Source organism: Dama dama, chromosome 15 (genome assembly GCF_033118175.1).
Source record: "Dama dama isolate Ldn47 chromosome 15, ASM3311817v1, whole genome shotgun sequence".
Classification (NCBI taxonomy): Eukaryota; Metazoa; Chordata; class Mammalia; order Artiodactyla; family Cervidae; genus Dama; species Dama dama.
Genome location: NC_083695.1, coordinates 47,175,330 through 47,203,095, shown reverse-complemented (window position 1 = coordinate 47,203,095; position 27,766 = coordinate 47,175,330). Strand labels below are relative to the sequence as shown.

The window sequence follows — 27,766 nt, the reverse complement described above, 5'->3', positions numbered from 1 at the left end:
AAACAATGTATATATTCAATCCAATCCCTATTAAAATCCCCACAATTTTTTTTTTACAGAAACAGAAAGTCCATCCCAAAATTCATATGGAATGGCAAGGGACCTTGAATAGCCAAATAATCTTGCAAAAGAAAAATAAAGCTGGAAGCACCACAATTCCTGATTTAAATTCTTATTCCAAAGTAATCAAAACAGTGTTATATCAGCAAAGGTTGAAAACTTATCCTACACCACATACAAAAATTAAATCAAAATGGATCAAAGACACATAGGAAACAAACTTATAGTTGCCAAAGGGTCAGTGTGGAGAAGGATAAATAGGGAGTGTGGGATTAACAGATGCATGCTGCTATATGTAAAATAAACAGCATGCGTTTACTGTTAGCACAGGAAACAATACTCAATATCTTATAATAAACTACAAAGGAAAAGAATTCAAGAAAGAATATAGATACATACATATACATGTATAATCAAAAAAGTTAAACACAGAATTACCATATGATCCAGCAACTCAACTTCTGAGTATACATTCCAAAAAACTGAAAGCAGGGATTGGAACAGATATTTTACACCAATGTCCATAGCAGCAATATTCACAATAGCCGAAAGGTAAAAACAACCCAAATGTTCATCAACAGGGAATGGATAAACAAAATACGGTATACTGGAATATTGTTCAGCCTTAAAAAAAGGAATGAACTGACACATGCTACGAAACATGTTAGACATTATGCTAAGTGAAGTAAGCCAGACACAAAAGGACAAATATTGTATGATTCACATCTAGGAGGTATTTAGAATACTTCAAGTTCATAAATACAAAATAAATTGGTGATGCCAGGGGCCATAGACAGGAGGGAATAGAGAGTAACTGTTTCATGGATACAGAGTTTCCATTTGGAAAGCTGAAAAAGTTCTGGAGAGGGAGGCAAAACATCATAATGTACTTAAAGCCACCGACTGTATTGCCGGGAGAAATATCAGTAACCTCAGATATGCAGATGACACCACCCTTCAGAAAGTGAAGAGGAACTAAAAAGCCTCTTGGTGAAAGTGAAAGAGGAGAGTGAGAAAGTGGGCTTAAAGCTTAACATTCAGAAAACTGAGATCATGGCATCTGGTCCCATCACCTTATGGGAAATAGATGGGGAAACAGTAGAAACAGTGTCAGACTCCAAAATCACTGCAGATGGTGACTGCAGCCATGAAATTAAAAGACGCTTACTCCTTGGAAGGAAAGTTATGACCAACCTCATAGCATATTAAAAAGCAGAGACATTACTTTGCCAACAAAGTCTGTCTGGTCAAGGCTATGGTTTTTCCAGCGGTCATGTATGGATGTGAGAGTTGGACTGTGAAGAAAGCTGAGCACCAAAAAATTGATGCTTTTGAACTGTGGTGTTGGAGAAGATTCTTGAGAGTCCCTTGGACTGCAAGGAGATCCAACCAGTCCATCCTAGAGGAGATCAGTCCTGGGTGTTCATTGGAAGGACTGATGCTGAAGCTGAAACTCCAGTACTTTGGCCACCTCATGCAAAGAGTTGACTCATTGGAAAAGACCCTGATGCTGGGAGGGATTGGGGGCAGGAGAAGAGGACGACAGAGGATGAGATGGCTGGATGGCATCACCGACTCGATGGACATGGGTTTGAGTAAACTCCAGGAGTTGGTGATGGACAGGGAGGCCTGGCATGCTGCGATTCATGGGGTGACAAGGAGTCGGACATGACTGAGCAACTGAACTGAACTGAACTACAGTTTACACCTAAAAATTTACACCTAAAATTTACACCTAAAAATTATGCAAATAGTAGTAAATTTTATTTTATATGTGTTTTGTGACAGTAAAAAGAAACTTTCATTAAAATAAAATTTTTTAATTATAAATTTAGTTTATGTATTTATACACAATAATAAAAAGAATCGCACATCTAGCAAAACTACTTTACAAAGATGAAGCTGAAATAAAGACACTCACAGAGAGAATTCATAGGTAGCAGGCTAACCCTAAAAGAAACACTAAAACAAGTTTTTCAGGATGAAGCAAGTGACATCAGACAATAATTTGAACCCACCCATAAAAACCAAGAGAACCAGTAAATTTAATTATATGGGTAATTATAAAATACAGTATAATTCAGTACAAGCATATATTTTTTCCTTTCTCCTTTTAACTGATTTAAAAGACACATGTATTAAATTAGGAACAAGACAAGGGTGCTTGCCTTCAACACTTAGATTCTGTCTTGTGCTGGAGATTCTGGCCAAGGCAGTTAGTCAAATGTTTTTCTATAAACTAGCAACAAGCAATCTGAAAATAAAATTATAAACCAATTCCATTTACAGTGATGCCAAAAGAGAAAAAATACATACTGATAAATTTAACCAAGGAGGCAAAAGATCATCAAAAACTGTAAGATTATAATAAAAGAAATTGAAGACACCAAAAAATGGAAAGATACTCCATGTTCTCAGATTAAAAGAATTAAAATTGTGAAGATTTATATATATATATATATATATATATATATATGATAAGGGATTAACTTCCAACCTACACAAAATAATGTACAGAATCAAGGCAATCCCTATCAAAATTGCAATAGGACTTTTCCCAGAAATAAAGAAAATGATCCAAAAATTCATATGGAACCACAAACAGCCAAAGCAATCTTGAGAAACAGGAGCAAATATGGAGGTATTTTTGGTATCAAATTATATTACAAAGTTATAATAATCAAAACAGTATGATACTGGCATAAAAACAGACACATAGATCAATGGAACAGAGTAGAGAGTTCAGAAATAAATGTGTGTGTGTGTGTGTGTGTGTGTGTATATATATATGTATATACATGTCAACTAACCTATGAAAAGGGTAGAAAGAACACCAATGGCGAAGGAAAAGCCTCTTCATTAAATGATGTTGGGAAAACTGGATATCCATAAGCAAAATGAAGTCAGATCCTTATCTTACACTATATGCAAAATCAACTCAAGATGGATTAAAGACCTAAATGTAAGATGTGAAGTCACAAAACTGTAGGAGAAAACATAGGGGAAAAGCTGTCTAAAATCTGTCTTGGCAATGATTTCTGGATATGACACCACACAGGACAACAAAGGTAAAAATAAAATAGGACTATATCAAACTAAAAACTTCTGCACAGCAAAGGAAACAGTTAACTAGATGAAATGGCCACCTACCAAATGGGAGAAATATTTGTAAACCATGTATCTGATAAAAGGGGCTTCCCTGGTGGCTCAGATGGTAAAGAATCTGCCCACAGTGCAGAAGATCTGGGTTAAATCCCTGGGTTGGGAAGATTCCCTGGAGAAGATAAAGGCAACCCACTCCAGTATTCTTACCTGGAGAATTCCATGGGCAGAGGAGCCTGTCGGGCGACAGTCTGTCTGGTTAACCTTCAAGCTATACAAGGGACAAGGAACTCGTACAACTCTGTAGAAAAACAAAACAAAATGTCCAATTTAAAAATAGGCAAAGGATCTGAAGATGACAAAGACGAACAAATGGTCAACAAGTGATGCTCAGCATCACTTAGCAGAGAAATGCAAATCAAAGCCACAGTGAGATACCACCTCACACTTGTTAGGATTATCAAAAAGATAAGTGTTGGTCAGGATGTGGAGGAAAGGGCATCCTTGTACATTGCTGGTATGTAAATTGGTGTAGCAACTATGGAAAACAGTAGAGAGTTTCCTCAAAAAGTTAAAAATAGAATTACCATATGATCCAGCAATCCCACTTCTGGGTATATATCCAAAGGAAATGAAAGGATCTTGAAGAGATATCTGTACTTCAATGTTCATTGAAACACTATTCACAATAGCAAGAAACAGAAACAACCTAAGTTTTGACAAATAAATGAATGAATAAAGAAAATGTGATATAGACATACCTATATATGTGTATGTGTGTGTGTGTGCGTCACCCAATGGAATAGTGTTCAGCCATAAAAAAGGAAATTCTGCCAGTTGTGACAACATGGATGAACCTGGAGAACATCATGCCAAGTAAAACAAACTAAACACAGAAAGCAAACACTGTATGATTTCACTTCTATGTGGAATCTTAAAAAGTCAAACTCAAAGCCAGAGAGAACAGCAGTAGTTACCCAGGGCAGTGGTAGGGAAAATCAGGAAAGGTTGGTCAAAGGGTACAAACTTTCAGCTATAAGATGTATAAGTTCTAGGCATCTAATGCACAGCATGGTGACTATAGTTAATAATACTCTTTTGTATACTTGAAATGTGCTAACAGAGTATCTTAAGTGTTCTTGCCACACCCCCCAAAAAAAAAGTTACTAATGAAGTAACAGATGTGTTTACTGGTTTGACTGTGGTAATCATGTCACGGTTGGCTTTTATTTTTTGCAGAAATTTACAAGTTGATCCTATAGTTTATATGAAAATGCAATGGACACAAAATAGGCAAAACATTCTTGGAAAATAAAGAACAAGGGCAGATTCACACTTCTCAATTTAAAACTCACTAAAAAGTTACAGTAATCAACACAGTGTGGTGCTGACAAAAGACACACATATTGGTCAATGGAATAAAGTTGATAGTCCATAAATAAACCCTTACATTTATGGTGAATTCACTTTTTACAAAGATGCCAAGGCAATTCAGTGGAGAAAGAATCTTCTTTTCAGCAGTCCAGGACAACTGTATATTCATATGCCAAAGAATGAATTTGGATCCTATATTATACCATACATAAAAACTAGCAAATGGACCATAGGTCTAAATGAAGACTCAGGTGATAAAATTCTTAGAAGAAAACATAGGAGTAAATTTTTGTGACTTTAGCATAGGCAACTGTCTCTTGGATATGGCACTAAAATCACAAGCAACAAAAGAAAATATATATAACTTGGGCTTACTTAAAATTAAAAACTTTTGTGCTTCAAATATAACCATTTAAAAAACTGAAAAGAAAGCAACAAAGTATCTATAAAAGAGTTGATAAGGGGCTTCTATCAACAATGTATGAACACATACAACTCAATAATGAAAAGATAAACTAGCTAAACATTTTAATGAGTCAAAGATCTAAATATACATTTCTCAAAAGAATATATACTAGTGACCCAATAACATGAGATAAGATGCTCATCATCATTAGCAATTGCTGCTGCTGCTGCTAAGTCGCTTCCAATTCTGTCATATCCAACTCTGTGCGACCCCATTGATGGCAGCCCACCAGGATCCGCTGGCCCTGGGATTCTCCAGGCAAGAACACTAGGGAAGTGTAAATCAAAACCACAGTGAGATACCCCTTCACAAAGAATATAATGTGTTGATGAGGATATGGAGAGAATGGAACTTTGTATATTGCTGATGAAAACACAGAATGGTACAACCACTTTGGAAAACAATCAGGCATTTCCTCAAAATGATAAACACATCAAGTTATTTGTACCCCCTGGATCAAGGGGAATGATCCAGCAATTCTCTTCATAGTTATTTCCTGAAGAGAAATGAAAACATAAGTATACACAAACATTTGAATGTTCATATCACCATTATTTATAATAGCCCTAACTCAAATTTCCATCATCTGATGAACAGATAAACACAATGTGGTATATCCATAAAATGGAATATTATTCAGTTACAAAAAGGAGTAAAGTACTGATACATGATGCAACATGGATCAACCTGGAAAAAATTATACTAAGTGAAAGAAGTCAGTCACAAAAGGTCATATATTGTATGATTCCACTCATAAGAAAAGTCCAGGACAGGCAAATCTGTAAAGATAGAAAATAGATTTGTTTGCCCTGACTGGAAAAAGGAGGAGAGAAGGAAATGGCAACACACTCTGGTATTCTTGTCTGGAGAATCCCATGGACAGAGGAGCCTGACAGACTACAGTCCACGGGATCACAAGAGTCAGACACCACTCAGCGACTAAACCACCACCACCAATGGGAAGTGACTGCTAATGCAGATGATGAAAATATTCTGAAATTGACTGTGGTGAAAGTCTCAGAACTCTCTGAACATTACATTACTAAACACTATTGACATGTATCCTTTAAATGAGTGAAATGCATGGCATGCTAATTACATCTCGATAAAGCTGTTAAAAAAAAGAAGAAGAAGAAGAAAGGAAGAGAGGGACAAAAGGAAAAAAGTAAACCACCCTGGACTTTAAGTAAGGCAACAGATGACTCCACCTATGCTACAAAGAATTGGGGGATGGGGTGGGGGGATGGCAGTTAGACTAGAGATAAAGATAGTAGATAGGACGCAGTCACTACAATCCATACAGAAGATGTTGAAAGACTGAGCCAGGGCAGAGCAGCAAGGACAAGATGGAGATATTTTGGGAGATACTATCCCAAGATGGCTAAGTTTCTGTTGAAACAGACATTTCATTTCATTTTCTGCTTGAGAGTAAAGGGCATGCGTGTAAATGAACTCAGTGCTTGGGGAAGTAGCTTAATAACATGTTACAAAGGTTTCAAAATGTTCATACACTTTGGTCCCTATATTAAGAAAAACTTTTTTTTAATGTATTAAGCACAAAATATGTACTACAGCATTATTTATGAAGGAAAGCAATCTAAATGCCCAATAATAATGGATTAACTAAGAGAATGATGGCATATAATTATAATTAAATATTACACAGTTGACAAAATATTTAAACCATGAAATTACACAACAAAATATCTTATAATAGTAAGGAGAACAGAAATATGACAGGAGATTATGCATATAATGTGCTCTTAATGTAAAAATATATAAGGCAATTAGTAAGTGTTTACTAATTGCTTTTTCTGCACATTGTTATGAGTTTTATTTGTGTATCAAACTTCTACTTCCTACAAAGATAGTTCATTACTTTCATCAAAAAACATACTGTATTTCCTTTTTCTAAAAAAATAATGGCCATTTTATTCCTAGATTTGAAGAACATTTCCATAGCCATCCTGCATACCTTCTCCAGAGTTCCCTGGAGCACATATTTTGGCTGGCAGGGGCTGGATCCCACTTTTGTGCTATCATCATCCACCATATCTCAACTGTGGCCAGTCTTTCATGCCCTACAATTTGATTCCCAGAGAATCCCTCTGGTATTTGTACTCTGATAAATAAAGCCAGTCCGACTGAAATCTGCCCTCATTCCCACCTGTAGAGAATGGCAGGTACTCACTCTCTATCTCTGCCCAGAGCAGTGGTCCTACCAGGCAGAGGAGGAAGCAGAATTTGCCACTAGGTAGTCTCAGCTCCCAGAAATGAGAGGTCTGCCTTTAGCCTGCCTCTGCCTGTCCCCAAAAGTGAGTGTGCAAAACAGGCAATTTTATGGACCCACTACCTCAGGTGGAATGAATTTATTTTTAAATTTAGTTCAACTCATTACTGAATGCACACCACAGTCAGTTTTGCAGTTGGGCATGGGGGAGGTGTAGGGGAATACCGAAGACTTCTGAGATCAGGACACAGCAGTTAGAAAGCTGACCACCGGCGGGAAGTTTCCCTCTAGCACTGCTGCTGCTGCTGCTGCTAAGTCGCTTCAGTCTTGTCGGACTCTGTGCGACCCCATAGACGGCAGCCCACCAGGCTCCCCCGTCCCTGGGATCCTCCAGGCAAGAACACTGGAGTGGGTTGCCATTTCCCTCTCTAATGCATGAAAGTGAAAAGTGAAAGTGAAGTCGCTCGGTCATATCCGACCCCTAGCGACCCCATGGACTGCAGCCTACCAGGCTCCTCCGTCCATGGGATTTTCCAGGCAAGAGTGCTAGAGTGGGTTGCCATTGCCTTCTCCTCCCTCTTGCACACAAAGCCTTTTACTACCATCCCTTCCAGGCCTCTTGCCCATCATCAGTTACAAAGCCGATTAAAAAATAATTAAAATAGATAAATGAATAAATAATACTCTGCCAGGCAGCGGGTTTTCCAAAACCAGCTCTAACTCCTGGAACATCCTTGCTATGGAGTCCACATCATCTTCCCTGGACTTCCGGCCATGCTTCCACTCCCAAACCATCTCCAAACAAGTCCTATTGCGCGCCCAGCCTCCCTGCCCCCAAGTTTCTGCAACCCTTCCGAGCGCTAGCCCCCTCCATACACCCTCCTAGGTGTCCGGATTCCAGTTTTCCCGTCCTGGCCTCCCCTCCCTCTCTGGCTGCCCTGCCTCCCACTACACACCGACCATCTCTAGGCCTCAGCGTGGCTGGCACCTGACTCCCCTCTGGGCCCCCCTACACCCGGCCTATTGCGACCTTCCACCAAGGCCGTGGAGGAAGCCCATGCCCACGGAAGTGTCAAAGTACCTACTCAGGTGTCACCCCTGAGAAGCTTAGCTGACGCCCCACGTGGGCTCCTTTTCCCGCCCTAGACTCCCAGAGCACCCCTTGCTCTCAAGAATCACAGAACTGCCTCGGTCGCGCGGCTTCCCACTCCCCGGGGACTCAGTGAGGGCAGGGGCTATGTCTGGTTTTCTAGGGGTCCCTGGAGCCCAGCCGTAATGCCTCACAGGAACTCGGGACTGAGGGAGGCCGAGGCAGGAGGGAAGGGTGATGAGTGGAAACAGCGAAGGAGAAACTGAGTGAGTGAACGGAGGGACAGAGAGAGGGAGGAGAGGGAGCAGCTGGGCGGCCCCAGTCCCCTGACTGCTAAAACTGACGCCAAGTCGAGGACGTGAGGTGCAGGCCGGGGTGACGCTCCCGGAGCCCTAGGCGAGTCCGGCGGGGCCAGAGCCGCGGGAGGGCGGGCCCGGGGCGGGGCGGGGGCGGAGTGGGGGGCGCGGGGCGGCGGGGACCCGGGGCGCCCGGAGGGAGGAAGCTGCGGCGCCCGGCGGGAGAGGTGCCGAGGCGCGCCGAGGCTACCCGTCCTGGCTGCGCCCGCGCCCCGCGGCCCCCGCTGCGCGTTGCCATGCCCTCCTACACCGTCACCGTGGCCACCGGCAGCCAGTGGTTCGCGGGCACCGACGACTACATCTACCTGAGCCTCGTAGGCTCCGCGGGCTGCAGCGAGAAGCACCTGCTGGACAAGCCCTTCTACAACGACTTCGAGCGCGGCGCGGTGAGCGCGCGCGGCCGGGACGGGCTGGGCGGCCGCGGGACGGGGTGCGCGCGCGTCCAGGACCCATCAGGGTGGCGGGGACCCGAGCTTGGGGGCGAGGGGCTCTAAGAGAATCCTTAACTGGGCAAGTGCTGTGACCATTACTTGCGCCCACTTCCTGGGACTCCATAGATGGCACCTCAGCCGTGGGGAGAATGGGTAGGGCAAGGGATCCAGAGACCTGAGTTCCACCGGGGCCTGATCCCTAGCTCGCTCCGCCCCCATCCCGGGCCTCAGTTTCCCCAGACATAAAGTGCAAGGGTGGGCTTCCGGCTGGTCTAGGAGTCCCGGGCGGTGGCTCAGTGTGGCACTAGCTGATGCCTCCACACCTGGGCAGCTCACATTCCCAGGCCAGGTTCCCAGAGGGAGGCAGAGCGAAGGAACAAGAGACCGAGGCTTCTTGCCTTTTGCAAACCTCGAGGTCTTCACTGGCTTCCAGTAGAGCGTACACCGGGGAACACTTCCCCCCGGGGTGTGAGTGTTCAGAAGAGGAAGAGGGAGGAAGCCTTCCCGTTTCCCCACCTCACCGGAGACCCTGACGCCTTGGGAGTACAGGCAGCAAAGGGACCCCGTGTGGACTGCACCTCTAGTCTGCGGTAACACGCGCTGCAGTGAGGTTTCGTTCAGAAGTGGATTCCCAGTGCCGACCTGGGAGTGAATTCTAGCCTGCAGCGTTCTCTGTGAGCACAAAGGTGCTCACAACTGGTCCTTGCCAGGTGTTTGGTGTCCAGTCCACTGGGTTTATTACATGATCGTTACTTAAGTGCTCATTAAATGTGCTGGTAGTCCCAACACACTACAGGTGCCCAGAAAATATCTGTTCCCTTCTGCCACTCCCAACTTCTGAACTGGACCGTAAAGATTTAGATTTCATAAAGCTGTCTTTTTACCTCTTCATTATTTTGTTGAATCAAAAGGAATTACTCATAGTTGACTATTTTTGACAAATAAAACTGGCAATTTCCTACGGTTCAACCTAACACTTCTTGGATAATATTTACAAAGCATGTTTTAGGTTTGCAGAGCCTAAAGTCAGCCACTAATACTCCACTCCTTTTCCAGACTGGAAACTCAGAATGGGCTTGATTCCTACCCAGGAGCCTCAGAACCTCGCTCTATAAGCCCAACTGACACTTCGCCAAGTTCAGCATACTTATGCGGCTAGAGAGTACCCTTCTGGAAGAGTTAGGCATTGAGTATAAGAACTACCTCCTGTTGTTTGGCTTCCCCAACCAGGGACCTGGCTGAGAGGATGGTGGTGCAGGAGGGCTAATGAATCATCCATTCAGGGTGATGACACCCTCAGCTATTTCTGAAGCACCATCATTTATTTCCATTATATTGTGGATTCCGCCAACACGTATGCAAGGAGGACAGGGTACAGACTGCTTGATCTTTATAATCTGTCTTCAGGGGGTCCATTCTCCTTCATACACTACGAATATCACATATCGATGTGCTCATGCTGTTTGGCATGGGACACCTGGGTGTGGCTTCTCAGAGGGGATATAAGGATGTGACCATAACAGGGTCATTGGAAGAGAGATGAAAGCATCCCTCTGTTCATTATTTCCCCACCCTGACAATTCATTCAAATGACATTGTGATTAAACACCTGTGAGAGTCCCAGAAACAAATTTCAGGAGAGATTTGCATATCACATTTCCATTAGGAGAAGGGGCACTTCAGGAAGGGCACTGCAGGGGACTTGCTGTCTCCGAAAGGCTCTTTGAAAAAAATCAGCTTTTGAGAAAGTTCCCGTTGATGCAAAGTTACTCCACACTTGGTCTTGCACAGCCCAGAGCTACTTCCTCATTCTCCAGCTAATGTCTCTTTAAGGACAATCTGTCCCTTTGTAGTAAAGGTGAGGGAGAAATCTTAGAGGAAATACTTGTGTAGAAGATAATGCTATCCCATTTAACCTAAAAAGTGTTACAGTCATCATAGATAATAACAGTAATAGTAACAACAATAAAGACTTTTTCGAGGCAACCAATTCAGACATTTCCAGGTCATTGTCAGGTCAACACCCCACTCCCCTCACTCAAAATTCAGTCCCTGTAATGAACAGGATTGCTTCTTTCCCCCAGCAATAAATTGAGTCACAAATCACTGGTTATTCTCATCAGAGTTCTGCAGAGTGATTCAGGACTGGAGTGGGAATCAGAGTCCTTCACAGGTGAGATTCTCCTGTCAAGGCAAATTTAGCAAACTGGTGCTTCTTCGACTCTGTCCATTTAAAGTAATTCAAGTCCAGGTGGGATGACTTTCACAGATCCGAAGACTTCTGGGAAATCTTAACCTGAGCCTTTTTCATTCCCTGGCAGCAAAGCAAAGGTCATAGAGTGATATTTAGTATATCTCCTTGAACGTAGTCAGTAAGTGTGAACGTCTTACAGCTTTGCTTCTTAAATATTTTCAGGGAATATTCTTACAATATGTTCATGAAGAATATATTCTAGAATACTGCCTTCCCAGAAAGACTATATTACTGAAGAATAAGAGCTTCCCTGGTGGCTCAGGTGGTAAAGAATCTGCCTGGAACGCAGGAGACTCGGGTTCAGTCCCCAGGGTGGGGAAGATCCCCTGGAGAAGGAAACGGCAACCCCTCCAGTATTCTTGCCTGGGAAATCTGAAGAAAGAGTATTTCCTTCTGATCCTCAGTCTATCCTTCACCTTCCGTCTCTGCGCCATCTATTCCCTACGTTCTGCCTCTTCCTCCTCCTTCTCTTCCTTCCTCTGCTCCGTTTTCCTCACAGTTCCCCAATGCCCCAAATCTCTTGTCTTCTTTTCCGCTCCAGTTTCTCCCTTCTGCTGTCTCCTAGATTCCCGCAGCTCCCCAATTCTTTGCTTCTTTAACCTCCCTAGCCACTGCCCCTTTTCTCCCTCTTTCTGCCCTAGCCTCTCCCTTATCCACCCCTTAATCACCTCCCTCTCTCTCTCTCTCTCTGCTCCACAGCCCCCTCCTCTCCCTTCCCACCCCCCATCAGCCCCTCGTTAGCCCCCTCCACAACAGGCAGTCCATGCTGGACCACATCATGACTGTTCTCTGTTCTTGCTGTAGCAGGAATCTGGGGCAGAGACAAATGGAACCTTTCTTTAAATGCCGATATAAAGATCAAAACAAAAACTGACCAACTAATACTTTGCCTAAATATTCCAAAGCCTTAGAGCTATGTGTCCAATGTTGAGTTGAGAGCAACTGGATGAAATCAGCAAGCTGGCCCTTCTGAGAAAGGAGACTAGTGAATATCAGGTTTCCCTGCCTCCACGTCTCTGTCCAGTGCCTGACTGCTGCACCCACCACTTCTGCCCCAAGGACTCCATGCACCAGACTCCTCCTCCCACATGTGAATTCCTCACCTCCTTTCTCCACATTCAGAGTGCCCTGCTCATTCCCCTTCTCCACTCAGCTCACCTCCAAAATATTACAAACTCCTAAGAGCTGCCTCAAATGCCATCTCGTAGGAAGCTTTTCCATGTCCTCCACCCTATTCCACATCACCTTCATACTCCATGGAGGGCTTGAACCCAGGCTCAAAGCCAGGTCGCCTGGCTCCCAGGCCAGGCTTTTCCCATGATGTGATCATCGGGAAAATTGAGAGGAACCCAGATTGGGCCATCACACAGCTATGGGTTCCAGTCATGGGGCCACCAGTTACTCACTAGTGTGGTAGCTGCCTGACCTCTCTGAACCTCAGTTTCCAGCTATAAAATAAGATAATCATCCACTCGGCCATGCACATGTACTATATTTATTGTGCATCATGCCATCCACTGTTGGCACTGTAGAATGTGCAGAATGGACATGTGATGTTAATGAGTCAAGGCAAATGAGTCAACAAACATAGTATCCATCCAGCATACTGGCCCAGGCAAAGGAGGAAGGAAGGCCATTACACCTTCTGGCTCTTTGTTCCTTCCTAAGACCTGACTTTCTGTTTGACGTACAGGACCCTGAGATCTTCCCAGAAGCCCCCTCTATCCTCTGTGACTCTCCAGCAGTAACTCCCTCAGAAGCCAGTGCCAAGCCACCAGACTTTGTCCCTAGACAGCCCGAGTGAGGACTGAATTCCTCGGACCCTCATTCACCTCCTGGGGCACTGCTCCAAAGCCAGGGCCAGCCGGAGACCAACCAGACTCTCAGGCCTGTCCTTCCTGCTCCCCGTCAGATAGCATGTTGAGTCCCTATAAGTCTGTCCACTGATTCTATCCCAGGTGAAGCTCCAGGGCCTTCCACCAGGTACCTGTAGGGGCCACTGGGGCCGGGGCACCTGAAGGGTCCATTCTCCTGTGACTGCACATAGGCGTGCACAGGGTGACCTTGCTCTCCCTTCCCTCAAAGAAGCTACTCTGTCCCTTCTTTATCAGTCCCTACCCAAAGCTGGACGTCTGGCCCTCCGTCTGAGAATCACCCTGGAGAGGCTCCCGGGGCTCCATCCCACTTCCCTGAGAATGTCCACCTCAGAGGCTCATGGCTCTTGTTACTTGACAGTGGCTGTCCTCTCCCCCTTCACCTCAGCCTTCCTGCGTCAGCCTCCAGACACCTGCAGCCCCCCACCCCCACCCCTGAGGAGCCACAGGAAAGCCACTTCCCCTGGAGCCGCCACCCGGGGCCCAGGATTCACCACACTTCGCCACAGGTTGACTTCCCTCTGCTGGGTCTGTGCTGCCAGCAGCAAGATGCCTGCAGGTCTCACTTGGCCTCAGTGGGGTTCTCAGTGAGAAACAGTTTCTGACGACAGAGTAGCCAGCCCGTGTGGTGGGTCCCTGACAGGTGAGCCAGCTTATCTGTTCTGCCGGATGCCCCACCCTTCAAGCAAAAGAACCCTCCTGTCCCACAGTGTTTCTCGTGAGAGAGCAGGGATCTCAGAAAAGTTCACAGGGAACGGTGACCCCCAGGCCCATGGGGCCTTGGGCAGGGAGGGGGCTGTCTGTACTACAGACTGCTGATCTCTAGGGAGAAAGTGGCTGGCCCCAGGTTGGGAGAGGAGTCCCAGTGAGGGGCTGGATGACCAGAGGAGCTGGGAGGAGGGAAAGGAAAGGCCCAGACCACAGGAAACTGGCAAGAGGCTTCCGCTTTCTGACCATAAGCATCTAGCATCCGCAGCAGCAAAGACACACAAATAGCTCCCTGTGCTCGGAGCCAGAGGGTTTGCTGAAAATATCCAACTTCCCACTCTTCTTAAGAAGTCCTCCCAGGGGTGTCCTGGCGTTTGGAGGGCAAGGATGGAAATGGGGATGCACAGGGTCTTGTGCATGAGGAACACCCGTCCCCTCCACTTATCTCACTATTGCACTGAGAACTCTTTAAGTGCTGCCACCAAGGAAAAACTTCAGAGATGAGTGAAATCTGGCTTAGAAAGTGCCTCAGATGGCATTGAGTCTGGGGCTTCCCAAACCTGCTGGTCTTCAGAACACCCAATGCAGTGTTTGAGCCCCCATCCTTCTCTCCCAGCTACACATATGGAGAGGAGAGCCTCCAGCAGCACTGCCACCATGCCAGCTTGTCTTCTGGGGTCAGGAGCCTGGCAGCAGCCTGGGGTGCAGTGCTGCACGTGGCCTGGGGCAGCAAGGCCAGCCTCAGCCCCTCGCTATGCCTGCGACGTAGTGGGAACCACTCGTCTGATTTTCTTGGCATCACTGTGGCTCAGGGAATGTGCAGAGGCCCCGGGACAGCTTGAATCTGTGTGGTTTCAGTTTTACCTGAGCCTCCTCATTTTCACTCAGCTATTTGCCCCACTGATAATGAGAGACATATGGAAGGGCTTGGATTGGAAGTCCAACTCTGCCAGTTAGCAGTGGAAGTGGGACTGAGTCTCACTGTCTGCATCTGAGACACAGGTCCTAACCCTCCCTCTTCCCAAAATGCCTGTGGAATCGATAGCAGCTCAGAGAGCCCTTTGCCAGTTGCCCCTGTGTGTAAGGGCCAGTTTGTCTCATCCAGCCCTAGAGGGTAGCAGGGCCAGCAGCCTGCTGCCCTTGTGAGTGGGGTCAGCTGCAGAGGCCCTCACTGAGCCTGGCCTGGAGGAGGGCACGCCTGCCTGGAGCCTCCACCTCCTCCACCCTGGGCCTTATGAAGACAGCAGACGGTCTCCCTCCAAGCAGCGCTTTCACTTATTCACTTCCATCTCCTTGGGGCAGAGTTGGGGGACTTGGCCATCTCTGTCACCCAGGGGGCAGCACAGAGCCATGCCAAGGGCAGACATCAGCAGACATCTCTGCTAAATGAACTGAGGATGATGCAAAGGCTCAGGGGCTCCCAGACCGTGTGATTTGCCTTTTCTTCTTCTCAGGTTGATTCTTATGATGTGACAGTGGATGAAGAACTGGGCGACATCCAACTGATCAAAATCGAGAAGCGCAAGTACTGGCTCCATGACGACTGGTACCTGAAGTACATCACAGTGAAGACACCTTGTGGGGATTACATCGAGTTCCCCTGCTACCGCTGGATATCGGGCGAGGGCGAGATTGTCCTGAGAGATGGACGAGGTGAGCAGCTCAGACCCCGTCCACCTCCCGGGTTTCCAGGGAATGAGAGGGTTTGCAGCCCCTCCATCCCCGAAGATCTGTATCCATGGGAATAATAACAGTGCTGCCCATGGCTGAGCACCTGCTCTGTGTCCTGATGCACCTGCAGGAGATGTGACTTCCTCTGGGTACTGATAAGTCCCAGGCTCAGAGGGTGGAGTGACAGGCTCCAAGCTCCATCCAGCCATGTCCCCTCTCTGCCATACAGTCCGTCAGGGGGAAGATTATGAGCCCCCCACTTTTGTCAGAGGGTAACCAGGATCTCTAGTAGCACACACCCCTAGGACGTGTCCCTGGATGGACGGTTCTCCAGTTTAGTTCTTGGCTCTCCTCTCTGGGAGGTCATGGTGGGGCTTGGGCTCCTAGGGATCCCACTCAGGCCAGGGAAAGGAAGGGGGTGACCAGGAGTGCCTATGTGCCAGCTCGGAGGAATCATGGGCAGAGTTCATGTTCAGTGGTCACCAGCCATTAAACCTGAAGTCTCACATTTTTGCTGAAAGAGAGAAGAACCTAAAATGTGCCCTCTTAAGCAAGACCCTCAAATGTGCAGACCCCAATCTGACACTTCCTCACGAGGCCATTCTTGGTAAGAGACACACGGCTGGCTTGCTTGGAGGTGGAGGAGAGAGAAGCAGATGGTGGGGTGATCTCAGGCCACTTTCCCTCTGAACAATGTGCCTCCCCACTTGGCTCACCAGCCTCTTGCTGCTGCTAAGTCATGTCAGTCGTGTCCAACTCTGTGTGACCCCATAGACGGCAGCCCACCAGGCTCCCGTCCCTGGGATTCTCCAGGCAAGAATACTGGAGTGGGCTGCCATTTCCTTCTCCAGTGCATGAAAGTGAAAAGTGAAAGTGAAGTCGCTCAGTCGTGTCCGACTCTTCGCGACCCCGTTGACTGTAGCCTACCAGGCTCCTCCATCCATGGGATTTTCCAGGCAAGAGTACTGGAGTGGGGTGCCCCAGCCTCTTAGCATGATTCAAATCCATGCCTGGTGCTCTTAAACTCTCAGACCACATCCCGTTTTTTCTGATCTGGAATTTAACTTAAGAAAGAAAATTTCAGGAGCATTTCTGAACTACATGATTGGGGCAAGAAGGATTTTTACCCTCTGTCCTCATGGCAGGGAAAAGATCACAAAAGTCATTCTGTCTTTTGGTGGCCACCAAAGGTTGCAGACAGGACACTTCTCTTCTACCAAGATTTTAAAATCACGAGCTCCACTTCCTGCTACCCACCTGCCACCCACCTGCCACCCAAGGTCTCAGCTATAAAGTCCAATCCTTCTTCCCACAGACCCCAAAGCTCTTTCCAGCAATAAAATATATGGCACATTCAAACTGGGATATTTAGAAGGCATAGGCCTGTGTGGAAGGCCATTAGCACTGCTAGTCCTAATGGCCTAGGAGGGTGGGGGAGGGAAAAAAATGCCAGAATAATTCAGAAGGGGATTGTTCTGGAGCCAGAGCTACCTTGGGAGGAGCTGTAGCAGGGGCTGTCTCAGCCCCTGCAGACAGTCTGGGGAGACACTGCAGAGAGGCTGGGGAAGAAATGTCCTCTCCTCACTGTCCCATGCGCTCCACTCTCTGGCAAGAGTTCCCAGTGGCTCGACCCAACGTGGAGCCCACTGATGCACTGATCAGGGACCCTGAGGGATAGGACAAGATGAAGGGTGGCTCTGGAGAGGCACATGGAAGCCACCCAGCATGTCTCACTGACCCATTGCTGTGTAGCAATCTTAGTGGCTTTAAATAGCCATTTTATTTTGCTCATGATCTTAGGGGTCAGGAAGTTGGGAAGGGCTTAGCTGGGTGGTTCCTCTGTGAGCCATGGGCATCCACTGAGGGGGGAGGGCTAGAGGATCCACTTCTAGGATGGTTCTCTCATGTGGCTAGAGCTTCAGGGCTCCATGGTCTCTCGCTCTCCACATGGCATCTCATTTTAAAGCTTAGACGTCTCACAGTTTGGTGGTCTCAGGGGACTCATGCTTCTTAAGTGGTGGTAGACTTCCAAGAGCAGGTATTCCAAGAGGCAGAAAGTGGATGCTGCCAGTTTCCTGACACCTGACTCTGGAAACTGGCTCAGTGTGATGTCCCCCGTATTCTATTGACATAAGTAGGTTTCTGCGGGAAGCCTGAACACTGGATGTTGTTTCTGTCCTTCTCTAGGGTCATTTCACACATGTGCTTTCTTCACAGCGAAGTTGGCCTGTGATGACCAGATTCACATTCTCAAGCAGCATAGACGCAAAGAACTGGAAACACGACAAAAACAGTATCGGTGAGTTGTGACGTCAGGCCAAATAGCTGAGGAGCCATGGTTTCTTCTATCTCAGAGGCATAACTCTGCCCGCAGTTTGTGGCCCATCAGTGTTGGTACGTGATGACTGAAGCGCCAGATCCCTTCTATTCTCCTCACTCCACCTTACCACCACTCCAAGCAGAGATGGTTAAAGAGTTACGAAAAATGTGGAATCAACCTCATTGACATTTAGAAGGAATGGGACAGCAAAGGCTTGAACTCACCTTGGTATTCTCTCACTTCCCATTGTAGGGATTACCCCTCACTTTTTGTCTTCTTATCATACTTAAGTTATAAATGTGATACATGATCCACAAGAAAATGGACAAATATTTAGCAAACAGACCAAGAAAAGAGAAAGGACTCAAATTATTAAAATTAGAAAGAAAAGAGGGAACATCAATACCAACCTCACAGAAATTAAAATGAATGAAAGGGAATAGTATGAATAACTGTATACCAACCTGTTAGATAACTTAGATGAGGCACTTCCCTGGTGGTCCAGTGGTTAAGACTCTGCATTTCCAATGCAGCGGGCACTGGAACATCCTCTCAATGGCATTGAATTATGAATACATGCTAAACTATAGATGAATCTCAAAAACATTATGCCAAATGTTATTTACAAAAGGCTGTATGTTATGTGAATCTATTTTTGTGAAATGTCCAGTATAGGCAAGTCTATGGACAGACGTTAGTAGATTAGTCATCAGCTAGGGCTGAAAGTTGGGAATGGGACATGGAGAATGACTATTAGGTGGATACAAAGTTTCTTTTGGGGGTGAAAATATTCCAAAATTAGATTATGGTGATGGTTGCACAACTCTGAAAATATACTAAAAACCTTATAATTGGATACTTTTAAGGGATGAATTTCATTGTATGTAAATTATATCTCAATACTGCTGTTTTTCATGTTTATTTTTATGTATTTATTTGGCTGTGCCTGGTCTTTGTTGTGGCACACAGGATCTTTAGTTGCAGCATGCGAACTCTTAGTTGCAGCCTGTGGTATCTAGTTCCCCGACCAGGGATTGAACCCAGGCCCTCTGTATTGGGAGTGTGGGCTGTTACCCACTGGACCACCATGGAAGTCCCTTAAGACAACTGTTTTAAAAAAATAATACACATGAGCAAGTGTTCACATCTGGAAAGTGATGCTCAATGTGCTATATGCAGCCTATAAGTTAATGCGTCATTGTGGAATTCTGAGTGAATCGGGCTTTTATTATCTTTCCATTTTTGTGTGCATTTTTAAGTATTTCCTCAGGATAGGTGCCCAGGAGTGAAATTACTAAATCAAATAGCAGAAATTATTAGTATGTATTGACAAATTTCTTTTCAAAAATCTTTTAGCTAGTTTTCAGGATCAGTGTGTGGGCATCCATTTCACTTAATACTTGCCAAAGCTGAATAGTATCTTTTATTTTTTAACTTTCCTAATTTGTGAAAGCATCTCTTAGTTCCTTATTCTTCCCCCGCTTCTCAGAGACCCACTCCTGTCCAGTGGTTGAGAAATCCCCACTGAGACCACTGATTCCCCCAGTCTCAAAATTATGTTTAGCTCTATCCCCCTTCCCTTCAAAAATTTACATTTCCATAAAACAGAATGGAAAATGAGAGAGTCATACACATGTGGATATATTTGATATATTATAAATATACTTTGATGTATTACAAAGGCAGTGATGATAAGTGGTGTGGGGTTATTAAGCATCATACAGAATGGAAAGAAAGAGGCAGAGAAAGAGGAAAAGGAGACTAAACTCATGTTGTTCAGAAAATTTATTTTTGGAGTGAGTAGGCTTAAATATTAAAGGCAAAACTTTTAACACTTTTAAACCATAAAAGATTCTTCTTCATGACCTCAGGAAAAAAGATTTTTCAAATAAGACTCAAAATGCCCTAACCATAAAGGAAAGAATAATCTCAGCTATTTCAAAGTGAGGAAGTCTTATTCCCTACAAAACAGTACAAAGAGAATTATTATTCACTGTGTACCAAGGATCTCTACAAATCTACAAAAAGAGGATTGTCAGTTCAGTAAAAAAAAAAAAAAAAAAAAAGGCACTTGCAGTCACTGCACAAAATGTGAACCGCAAGTATACAAAAAGGTGCTTAGCCTCATTTGTAATCGGAGAAATCAGAAGATCACAATGAATGATTGCTACTACTATACTATACTATACACACACAGTCAGAGTTGAAACACCTTGACAATACCCAAGTGTCAAAGAAGGTATGAAGGGATGGGAAGGCTCAGGCACTGCTAACAGGGCTAAAAATTGAAACAACCTCTGTACAACACAGTTTTGTAATATCTGATGGAAGTCAAGCTACATTTGATCTATGGTCAGAAGTTCTACTCCTGGATCCAAATCCAGGTGTGCAGGTGCACCTGGATACATGTACAGAGATGGTCACAGTATTATTTATGAGAGCAAAAAAATGGAAACCACCCAATGTCCATCAACAGTAGAAGAGGTAAATAAATTATGATAATTCTACCCTGCTAGGAAGAGCAATGAACTGCTGGTACCCATAGCAACAGGAACAAACCTCAAACACAGTGCTGAAGAACAGAAGCCAGCCACATGTCTGGTCAATTTATGAGGTTTGAAATTATGTTGTTTAGGGAAGCTTGTATAACAGTAGAACAATAAATAGTAGCAGGAAGTGATTATTACAAAGTTGAGGTGATTGGGGAGGTTGAGTTGGCATGTGGGAGGCTGAGGCTACTGGCAATGTTCTGATTCTTGATCTGGATGTTGCTTATACGATGTTTTGTGCATTTTTCATATGTGAGTATTAAATTTTTTCTTTTTTCTTTTCCATATTTATATTTTCTTTTCCATAGTAAAAAAAATTTTAATGAAACTTCTATGATTTTAGTACCACATATAGGAGAATAAAGGGCTTCCCAGGTGGCACAGTGATAAAGAATACGCCTGCCAATGCAGGAGACACAGGAGATGTGAGTTCGATCCCTGGTTCAGGAAGATCACCAAAACAGCAACCCACTCCAGTATTTTTACCTGGAAAATACCATGAACAGAGGAGCCTGATGGGCTACAGTCCATGGGGTCACAAAGAGTCGGACATGACTAAGCAACTGAGCGTGCGTGTGCACGTGCACACACACACACACACACACACACACACACACACACTCGGAAGAATAATCTGATAATGCAATGTGTGATGTTAAGCATCTATGAATTTGCGACTTGCTGTAGAATATTTGTGAGTAAGCCTCTCAGCTCAGGCACCATATGAGCTTTGAGAATTTTGTGCTTGATGCAGTGCACGAGGCATTGGCCAAGAGCACTGCACCACCCGTCCCCATCCTAAGGGGTTGGTGTTCTTATACCCCTTCCCTTCCCATTTCACCCACGGTGGAAAGCCCCTACAGCAAGTACTCCACGTGCTTATGGAAGGAAGGAGTCCTATACTACGGTGAGTTAAGCAGCTTCCAGAGAATCTGCTAGTTTATGTCCAAGTAAGAGAGTGGAGAGCAGATTTTATCAGTTCCACACTAATTCAGACTAAGATGTTAATTGTTATAACAGGCATTTTGTCTTAACCCAGTGTTTTCCAAAATGCATCCTGGGACGTTGGTCCCCAAACTTTCTCTCCAAAAAAGGGCTCCATGGTAAAACAAGTTTGGGAAACTGTTTATCACATTCTCCTGGCGGTTCACAGTGCACATAAGCACTGAGAATACTGAGACGTTTTTGGAGGTAATGATCCCTGGTTGATCTTTTATAACCCAAGATCTCCCAAGAGAATTTGATGTAGGACTCAATGTCCTGCAGAAGGAGTGCTCTGTGAAGCCCCTTTGGGAAACACCCCTTCCCCAGGGAGAGGTGGGTTCAGTGGTGTGTTGGTCTTACAGGGACCGGGCTTTGGCAGGGTCTAGAGAAACCTGGCGGGCTACAGTTCATAGGGTTGCAAAGAGTCGTTCCTGGCTGAGCACACACCACGCACGGACACACAGGGACACGGGGCAGAGGGTATTCTGATGAGATTGTTTGCCCCTTTCGTAGATCTAATCATCATTTTTCTTCTTCCTTCTGCTCATCTGTTCTTTTCAGACCTCCTGCTCTGTTTCCGTTTAGGAAACACTGAACTTTGCACTGTCTGCGTATTCTTAGAGTTCCTCTTTCACAGGAACCCTCAGGCTTCCAGATAAGAGTTTGAAAGTGAAGTTAACAGCTAAGAATAGTCTCCAGTATGTCAGAAGCTGGCAAATTCAGCTGGTTCTCTTCACTCAATCAGCCAAGCTGGAAGATGGAGAAGCCCACACAGTTCATAACCCAGCACCTAGGTTCTCTCACTGTGATTGCATGTGTGGTACACAGTCACACACACACAGAGAGCAAACTATAGAGAAGTGGGTTTTCGTCTACATCATTTAATCTAATCATTCCATGACTTGCTTTTTCTTCCCCCATTATTCTGTTGCAAAGAGCTGCCAATTGATAGGTGCCGTGCTTTCATTTAGCTTCTGTGTAGCACACCATCGTGTGAATAAACCATCATGCTCCCCCACTCCCCTGCTGGTGGACATGTTGGAAGTCTTTAATTTCTGGCTGTCACAAGCCAGTGCAATCAGTTTCCTCATACACCTTGTCTCCTGATTTCTTTAATGAGTTGCTCTATGGAACATACACAGGAGCAGACACGCAGGGTTGCAGACCACATGTTAAATTTTCAAAATATTGCCTATTGTTTTCCAAAGAGGTTCTGCCAATTTTCACCCCAGGCGCTGTTCCTGAGTTGCTATTTCCCTACATCGTCCACCCGTTTTACACCTTGAGACATTTTCATCCTTGTCAATCTAATGTGTGTGCAATAGCATCTCTTTTACTGTTTTCCTCATCCTTAATTTGCCACTATTTCTTGCTTTATGTGACAGTACCAGAGTTTATTCAACCATTCTCCTATAGACGGGCATTCAGTTTGTTTCCCATTTGTATATTGGATTATATTTTGTATTAAAACCAGTGCTGCAAGAAGCAACCTCGTACAAACAGGTTGATGTACTGGTGCTTGAATTACTGTCAGATTAATTTCCAGAACTCACATACCTGAGTCAAATCATCAGTTTTCACTTTAAGAAATAATGGCAAAATTCTCTTCCCAAAATTTTACAGCAGTTTTCAATCTCACCAATGGTATATGAAGATATAGTATTACCTATACCTTCACTAATGCCTGATGACATCAATCTTTTAAATTTTTAACAAAACAAAAGGCCCTTACCCTGAAGTAAGAGCCCACTGCTGTCTTAATCTGCATGCCTCTGGCCACTGGTGAGTTTAGCCTCTGCTTTGCTTCTTGTTCACATTGCCTGTTTATGCACTTTATTTTTCTATGAGTTTATTATTAATCTAAAGGAGCTCTTCATATATTGGGATAGTATCCCTTTGTTATATGTATAGTGTATTTCATTTGTCTTCTGTTGCTCTTACCACAGATTTTAGCTCTTTATTTTCTTAATATATGCATTCTTTTTCTTTGTAAATTTTGGGTTTCCTGCTTTGCTTAAGAAGGCCCTCCCCATCCCAGTGTTACATAAGTACTCATATTTTTGTCTAATATTTTTTATAATTTTGTTAACTTTAGGCTTTTAATTCATCTGCTATGCATTTTTATACATGATGTGAAATCGGAATCAAATGTTTCTGGTATCATTTATTAGGTAATAAGTTTCTCCCTGCTGCTTTGGGATGATACCCACGGCACGCGGAGCTGATGTGGCAACCACGCGTGCGGACCCTGCAGTCAATGCCTGGGCTCAGCCCCACTTACTGCCACTGTGAAAGCTGTTCAGTCTCTTTGCGCCTCAACTGCCCCATCTGTAAAGTGGGAGAAATAGTAATACCACCTCTTAGGGTTTTGAATTAAATAGGTTACACTATGAAAACACATAGACTAGTATTCGACACACAGGAAACACTGAGTACGTATTAGCTAGTTTTGTATTACATTCACATATTTTCTTGGGTCTGTTTTTCTACCGCATGACCCAGCACCATCTTTTGGTGATCAGGACTTCCTGATAAATGTGAATGGTTGTTTTGTATTCTCATTGTTCTTTTTAGTTTTTCATGATGAGAATTGCTCTGAATTACAAATAAATGTGTCCCATACTGGCATTTTAATAATGTTCCATCTTTCCACCCACTTAGATCTGTGTGATATCCTTCAGTAGAATTTCTGGTTTTATTCATGAAGTGCTTTCACCGTTCCAGTTGCCTTATACCAATGGAAACTGCAGCTGTTACCATTCTAAGTGGGATGTTTTTCCATTTTAAATGAATATTGCTGGGATAAAGATGAATTACTCATTTTTCACTATTTACTTTGTATTGACACCTTGCTAAACTATTTTATTGGTTCTAATTATTTTTAAGTGAGTCTTTTTAAATTGTCTGGTTATTTGATCATGTTATAAAAATGATGATACTTTTTTGTCTTAGTTTACATTATTTACATCAGTGATTTTATTCTTATTGCCAGAACAAAGTAACGTAGCAAGGATGAACATCCTTTATGAGTCTTGATTTTTGAGAAAATACCTTTGATATTTTTATTTGTTCAATATGTTGTTTTCTGACAAACGCTCTTTGCTTATTTATTTGTTCAATATATTTGCTACTGTTTTCTAATAAACAGTAACTTCATGGTTCATTTTAACATCATGTTTGTTTAGCTGAAGTTGTTCAGTTAATATGGGGCTTCCCTGATGGCTCAGCAGCAAAGAATCCTCTTGCAATGCAGGAGGTGCAGGTTAGATCCCTGAGTTGGGAAGATCCCTGGAGGAGGGCATGGCAACCCACTCCAGTATTCTTGCCTGGAGAATCCCATGAACTGAGAAACCTAGTGGGTTACAATCCACAGGGTCACAGAGTTGCACGTGACTGAAACAACTGGACATGCATACATGCACTTTCAATTAATTATATGAAAAAGTTAGTAATATATGTGGGTAATATAATGTCCCAGTCCATACTTGTCCCCACAACCCCTCCCCAAAAAAATATTTCTCCTGCCCTCACGAATTCCTTGACTTGATATAAGAGGCTTAAATGATGATCTAAAAAATGTCCATTAAACACCTAACACTATCTCCCGGTCGTCACCATGACAAATAAGAAACCTAATAATAGTTTGGTTAGTTTCCTTTTCCCGGAAGCTTGTGAGTTTGTAGGAACAGCTTTCCTCCCTCTTTACCCCTTCCTTCCTCTCCCCTCCCTCCCTCCAACATTCTCCTCTTTGACATTTACAATATAGCCAGAATATATCTAGGAATGCCTTTTTTCCCCTTTGTTATTTTTTTCTGTATAGGATTTACTCAGAAAATTGAGGTCTCTTCAGCTTAAGGAAGTTTTTCTCCTATTTCTTTGATTTTTACTCTTCCATATATTGCTCTCTGTCCTTTGGAACTCTGACTCTCCACAAATCAAATCCTCTATACCCAACTTTCATGTCTCCTGTGTTTTCTTCCATGGCTTCCATTTCTTTGTATATCGGTGTTACAATTTCTTCTATTTGGCCCAAGGCAGTTCCTGTCATATAACAGTGCTCACTAATGAGATAATGAATAGATTTTTGTCTTCCAGGAGACTGATCAGATCTCACAGTGACTAGTATTCTCTTCCCATTTTTCTATGGAATTTTCTATTCAGAAATCATGTTTTATGGTTGCAGAAAGTCTTTTTAGATTCTAATTACATCTCCTTAAGACCTCTCTAGCCCTCTCTCTTTTTAAAGAAATTAAATGTCTTTTCTGCTTTTTCCTTCTGGTTGGTTGTTCAACATGGTCTCCCCAGTGGAGTGTGATTTTTCTTGGCCTATTTATCTGCAGATGGGAAGGTCTTTGGGCCTTGCACAGGTCAGCCTGTCAGGTCTCTCAGGCAGCAGTCCTTGAGTCGAAGGAATATAGCATTTGGTTTCAGGTGCCAGTTGTAAACTAGCTGGCAAACTGTACTGTCTCCTTGCATTGAAGAGGCTGTGGTCTCATGACCACCCGAGGTGAAAGCATTTTGGAGGCTGGGGTCAGCGGGAGTCAGGGAGGTCCTAAGCAAATGTACTCCAGGTAAACTGCACTTAAAAAAAAAATGGGAATGCATTAGCTGGCACATCTCCCCTCGTTGGGCTCAGTGCTTGCATCCTGAAAAAAATCCAGCTCCACTAAGCTCTTAAATGATTAGAGCCCTTGGACTTCCAGTGGCTAAGAGAAAATGTTTAGTGATGTTTAAATTGATTTGACCAACAGTAATTGGTGACACAGTGATAAAGAATTTACTTGCCAATGCAGTAGACACAGGTTACGGGGGTTCAATCCCTGGGTCGGGAAGATCCCCTGGAGGAGGAAATAGCAAGCCACTCCTGTATTATTGCCTGAAAAACCCCATGGACAGAAGAGCCTGGCGGTCTATAGTCCATGGAGTTGCAAAGAGTCAGACATGACTGTGCAAGTGAGCAGGCATGCACCCACAATTGATAGTTAATACCAGCTGGGCTACCAGATAACTGTCTCAGTTTTAGACGTATATTGGAGATGCCTTGAATAATTTTTTAAACAAAGGAAAAAAAATCAATAAATTGGTTGATTTATTTTGTACATTCACCTGCATTTTTAGTCTGGTTAGTGTCCCAGCATTGGTATTAATACAAACAACAAAAATAGAAGGTTTTCTTAATATCTAAGAAAATAGAATGTTGTAAGTAAACCAAGAGCAGGAAATGTAAGGTTCTGTGCAACAGAAAACACTTTTCAAAATACACCCTGAGTGATTATAAGAGTGCTCATATCCAACTCCTCTTCACCTCTAATGATAATAGTGAGAGGCTTACTGGACAAACAGGATGACTGAAAAAACACTGGGAATTTTTGTGACAATAAAAGTGCAAGATGATACTAAAGGGCCTCGCAACTTTTTAATGACCTGTACACTCGATGTTTTACTTCCCTCTCATAAGAGAGATTAAAAAGGAAAGATAATTAGGAATACAAATGGAAAAGCTGAAATCCCAGAATGTAAATTTTGGTTTTTAAACAAATATAAGATCGTTCTCCCTGCCCTAAAGAAGTTAACAGATTTTTGGTTTGGTTTGCTTCTGCAATAAACAAAAAGAAAATTTTAAAAAGACAGAGAATTCTCTGGCAGTCCAGTGGTTAAGACTCTGAGCTTCCACTGCAAGGGGCTGGGTTTGATCCCTGGTTGGGGAACTAAGACCCCACAAACTGTGAGACATGGCAAAAAAATAAATAAAATTTAAATGCCCAGTGCTGCAGGATAAAGTTCAAGGATAACAGACTCTAAAATCTTTGGTTGGGTAGAGTACATGGCCTGTGTTTGAGGGGAGCTCTTTTGACTATAGCAATGTCTGAACCCACTATTGGCAGCAGTCTGTGCCTGGAGGTCCTTGCCCAACCACCCTGCTGCCTTGTGCCCCGTGTGTGAAGGCATGACCACTGTCCCCTTTCCCCTGACTGCCACACACGATACAAGGGTGTTGACCAAGCTGGTGAGACATTGGATGTCCAGGTCAGATGTGGGGGGCTACCACTTCCACCTCCAGTGACCAGCAAGGCAGTTCTGGGCTGGGGGGACATCGCCCTTGAATGTCATCTCAAACAAATGAGGTCTTCTGATGCTCTCTGTATGCACCTACCATCCACTCCTCTGCTGGAAGCCCAGCCTCAGGTTTAGGAGACCTCAGGCCTCCCACTGGGAGGCTCAGGACACAGCAAGGTGGGAGGCTACCAGACCCTGAGAGGCATCCCCATACCTCACCTGGCACGTGCTCAGCCACAA

At 44.2% G+C, this 27,766-nt stretch overlaps 2 protein-coding genes across 2 annotated transcripts in view; one reads left to right on the top strand and one right to left on the bottom strand.

Annotated features, from left to right (window-relative positions):
• Nucleotides 1-3,459, bottom strand: part of LOC133070684 (olfactory receptor 6C4-like) — a 65,230-nt gene extending 61,771 nt beyond the window's left edge. The window contains exon 1 of the transcript XR_009696197.1: nt 3,373-3,459. The gene's annotated coding sequence lies outside the window, so the exon portion shown is untranslated. The remainder of the gene's footprint in view (nt 1-3,372) is intronic.
• Nucleotides 3,460-8,837: 5,378 nt separating this feature from the next.
• Nucleotides 8,838-27,766, top strand: part of ALOX5 (arachidonate 5-lipoxygenase) — a 41,941-nt gene continuing 23,012 nt past the window's right edge. Inside the window, exons 1-3 of the mRNA XM_061162041.1 lie at nt 8,838-9,064; nt 15,400-15,598; nt 17,834-17,915. Coding sequence (XP_061018024.1) covers nt 8,915-9,064; nt 15,400-15,598; nt 17,834-17,915 — 431 coding nt within the window. The 5' untranslated portion in view covers nt 8,838-8,914. The remainder of the gene's footprint in view (nt 9,065-15,399; nt 15,599-17,833; nt 17,916-27,766) is intronic.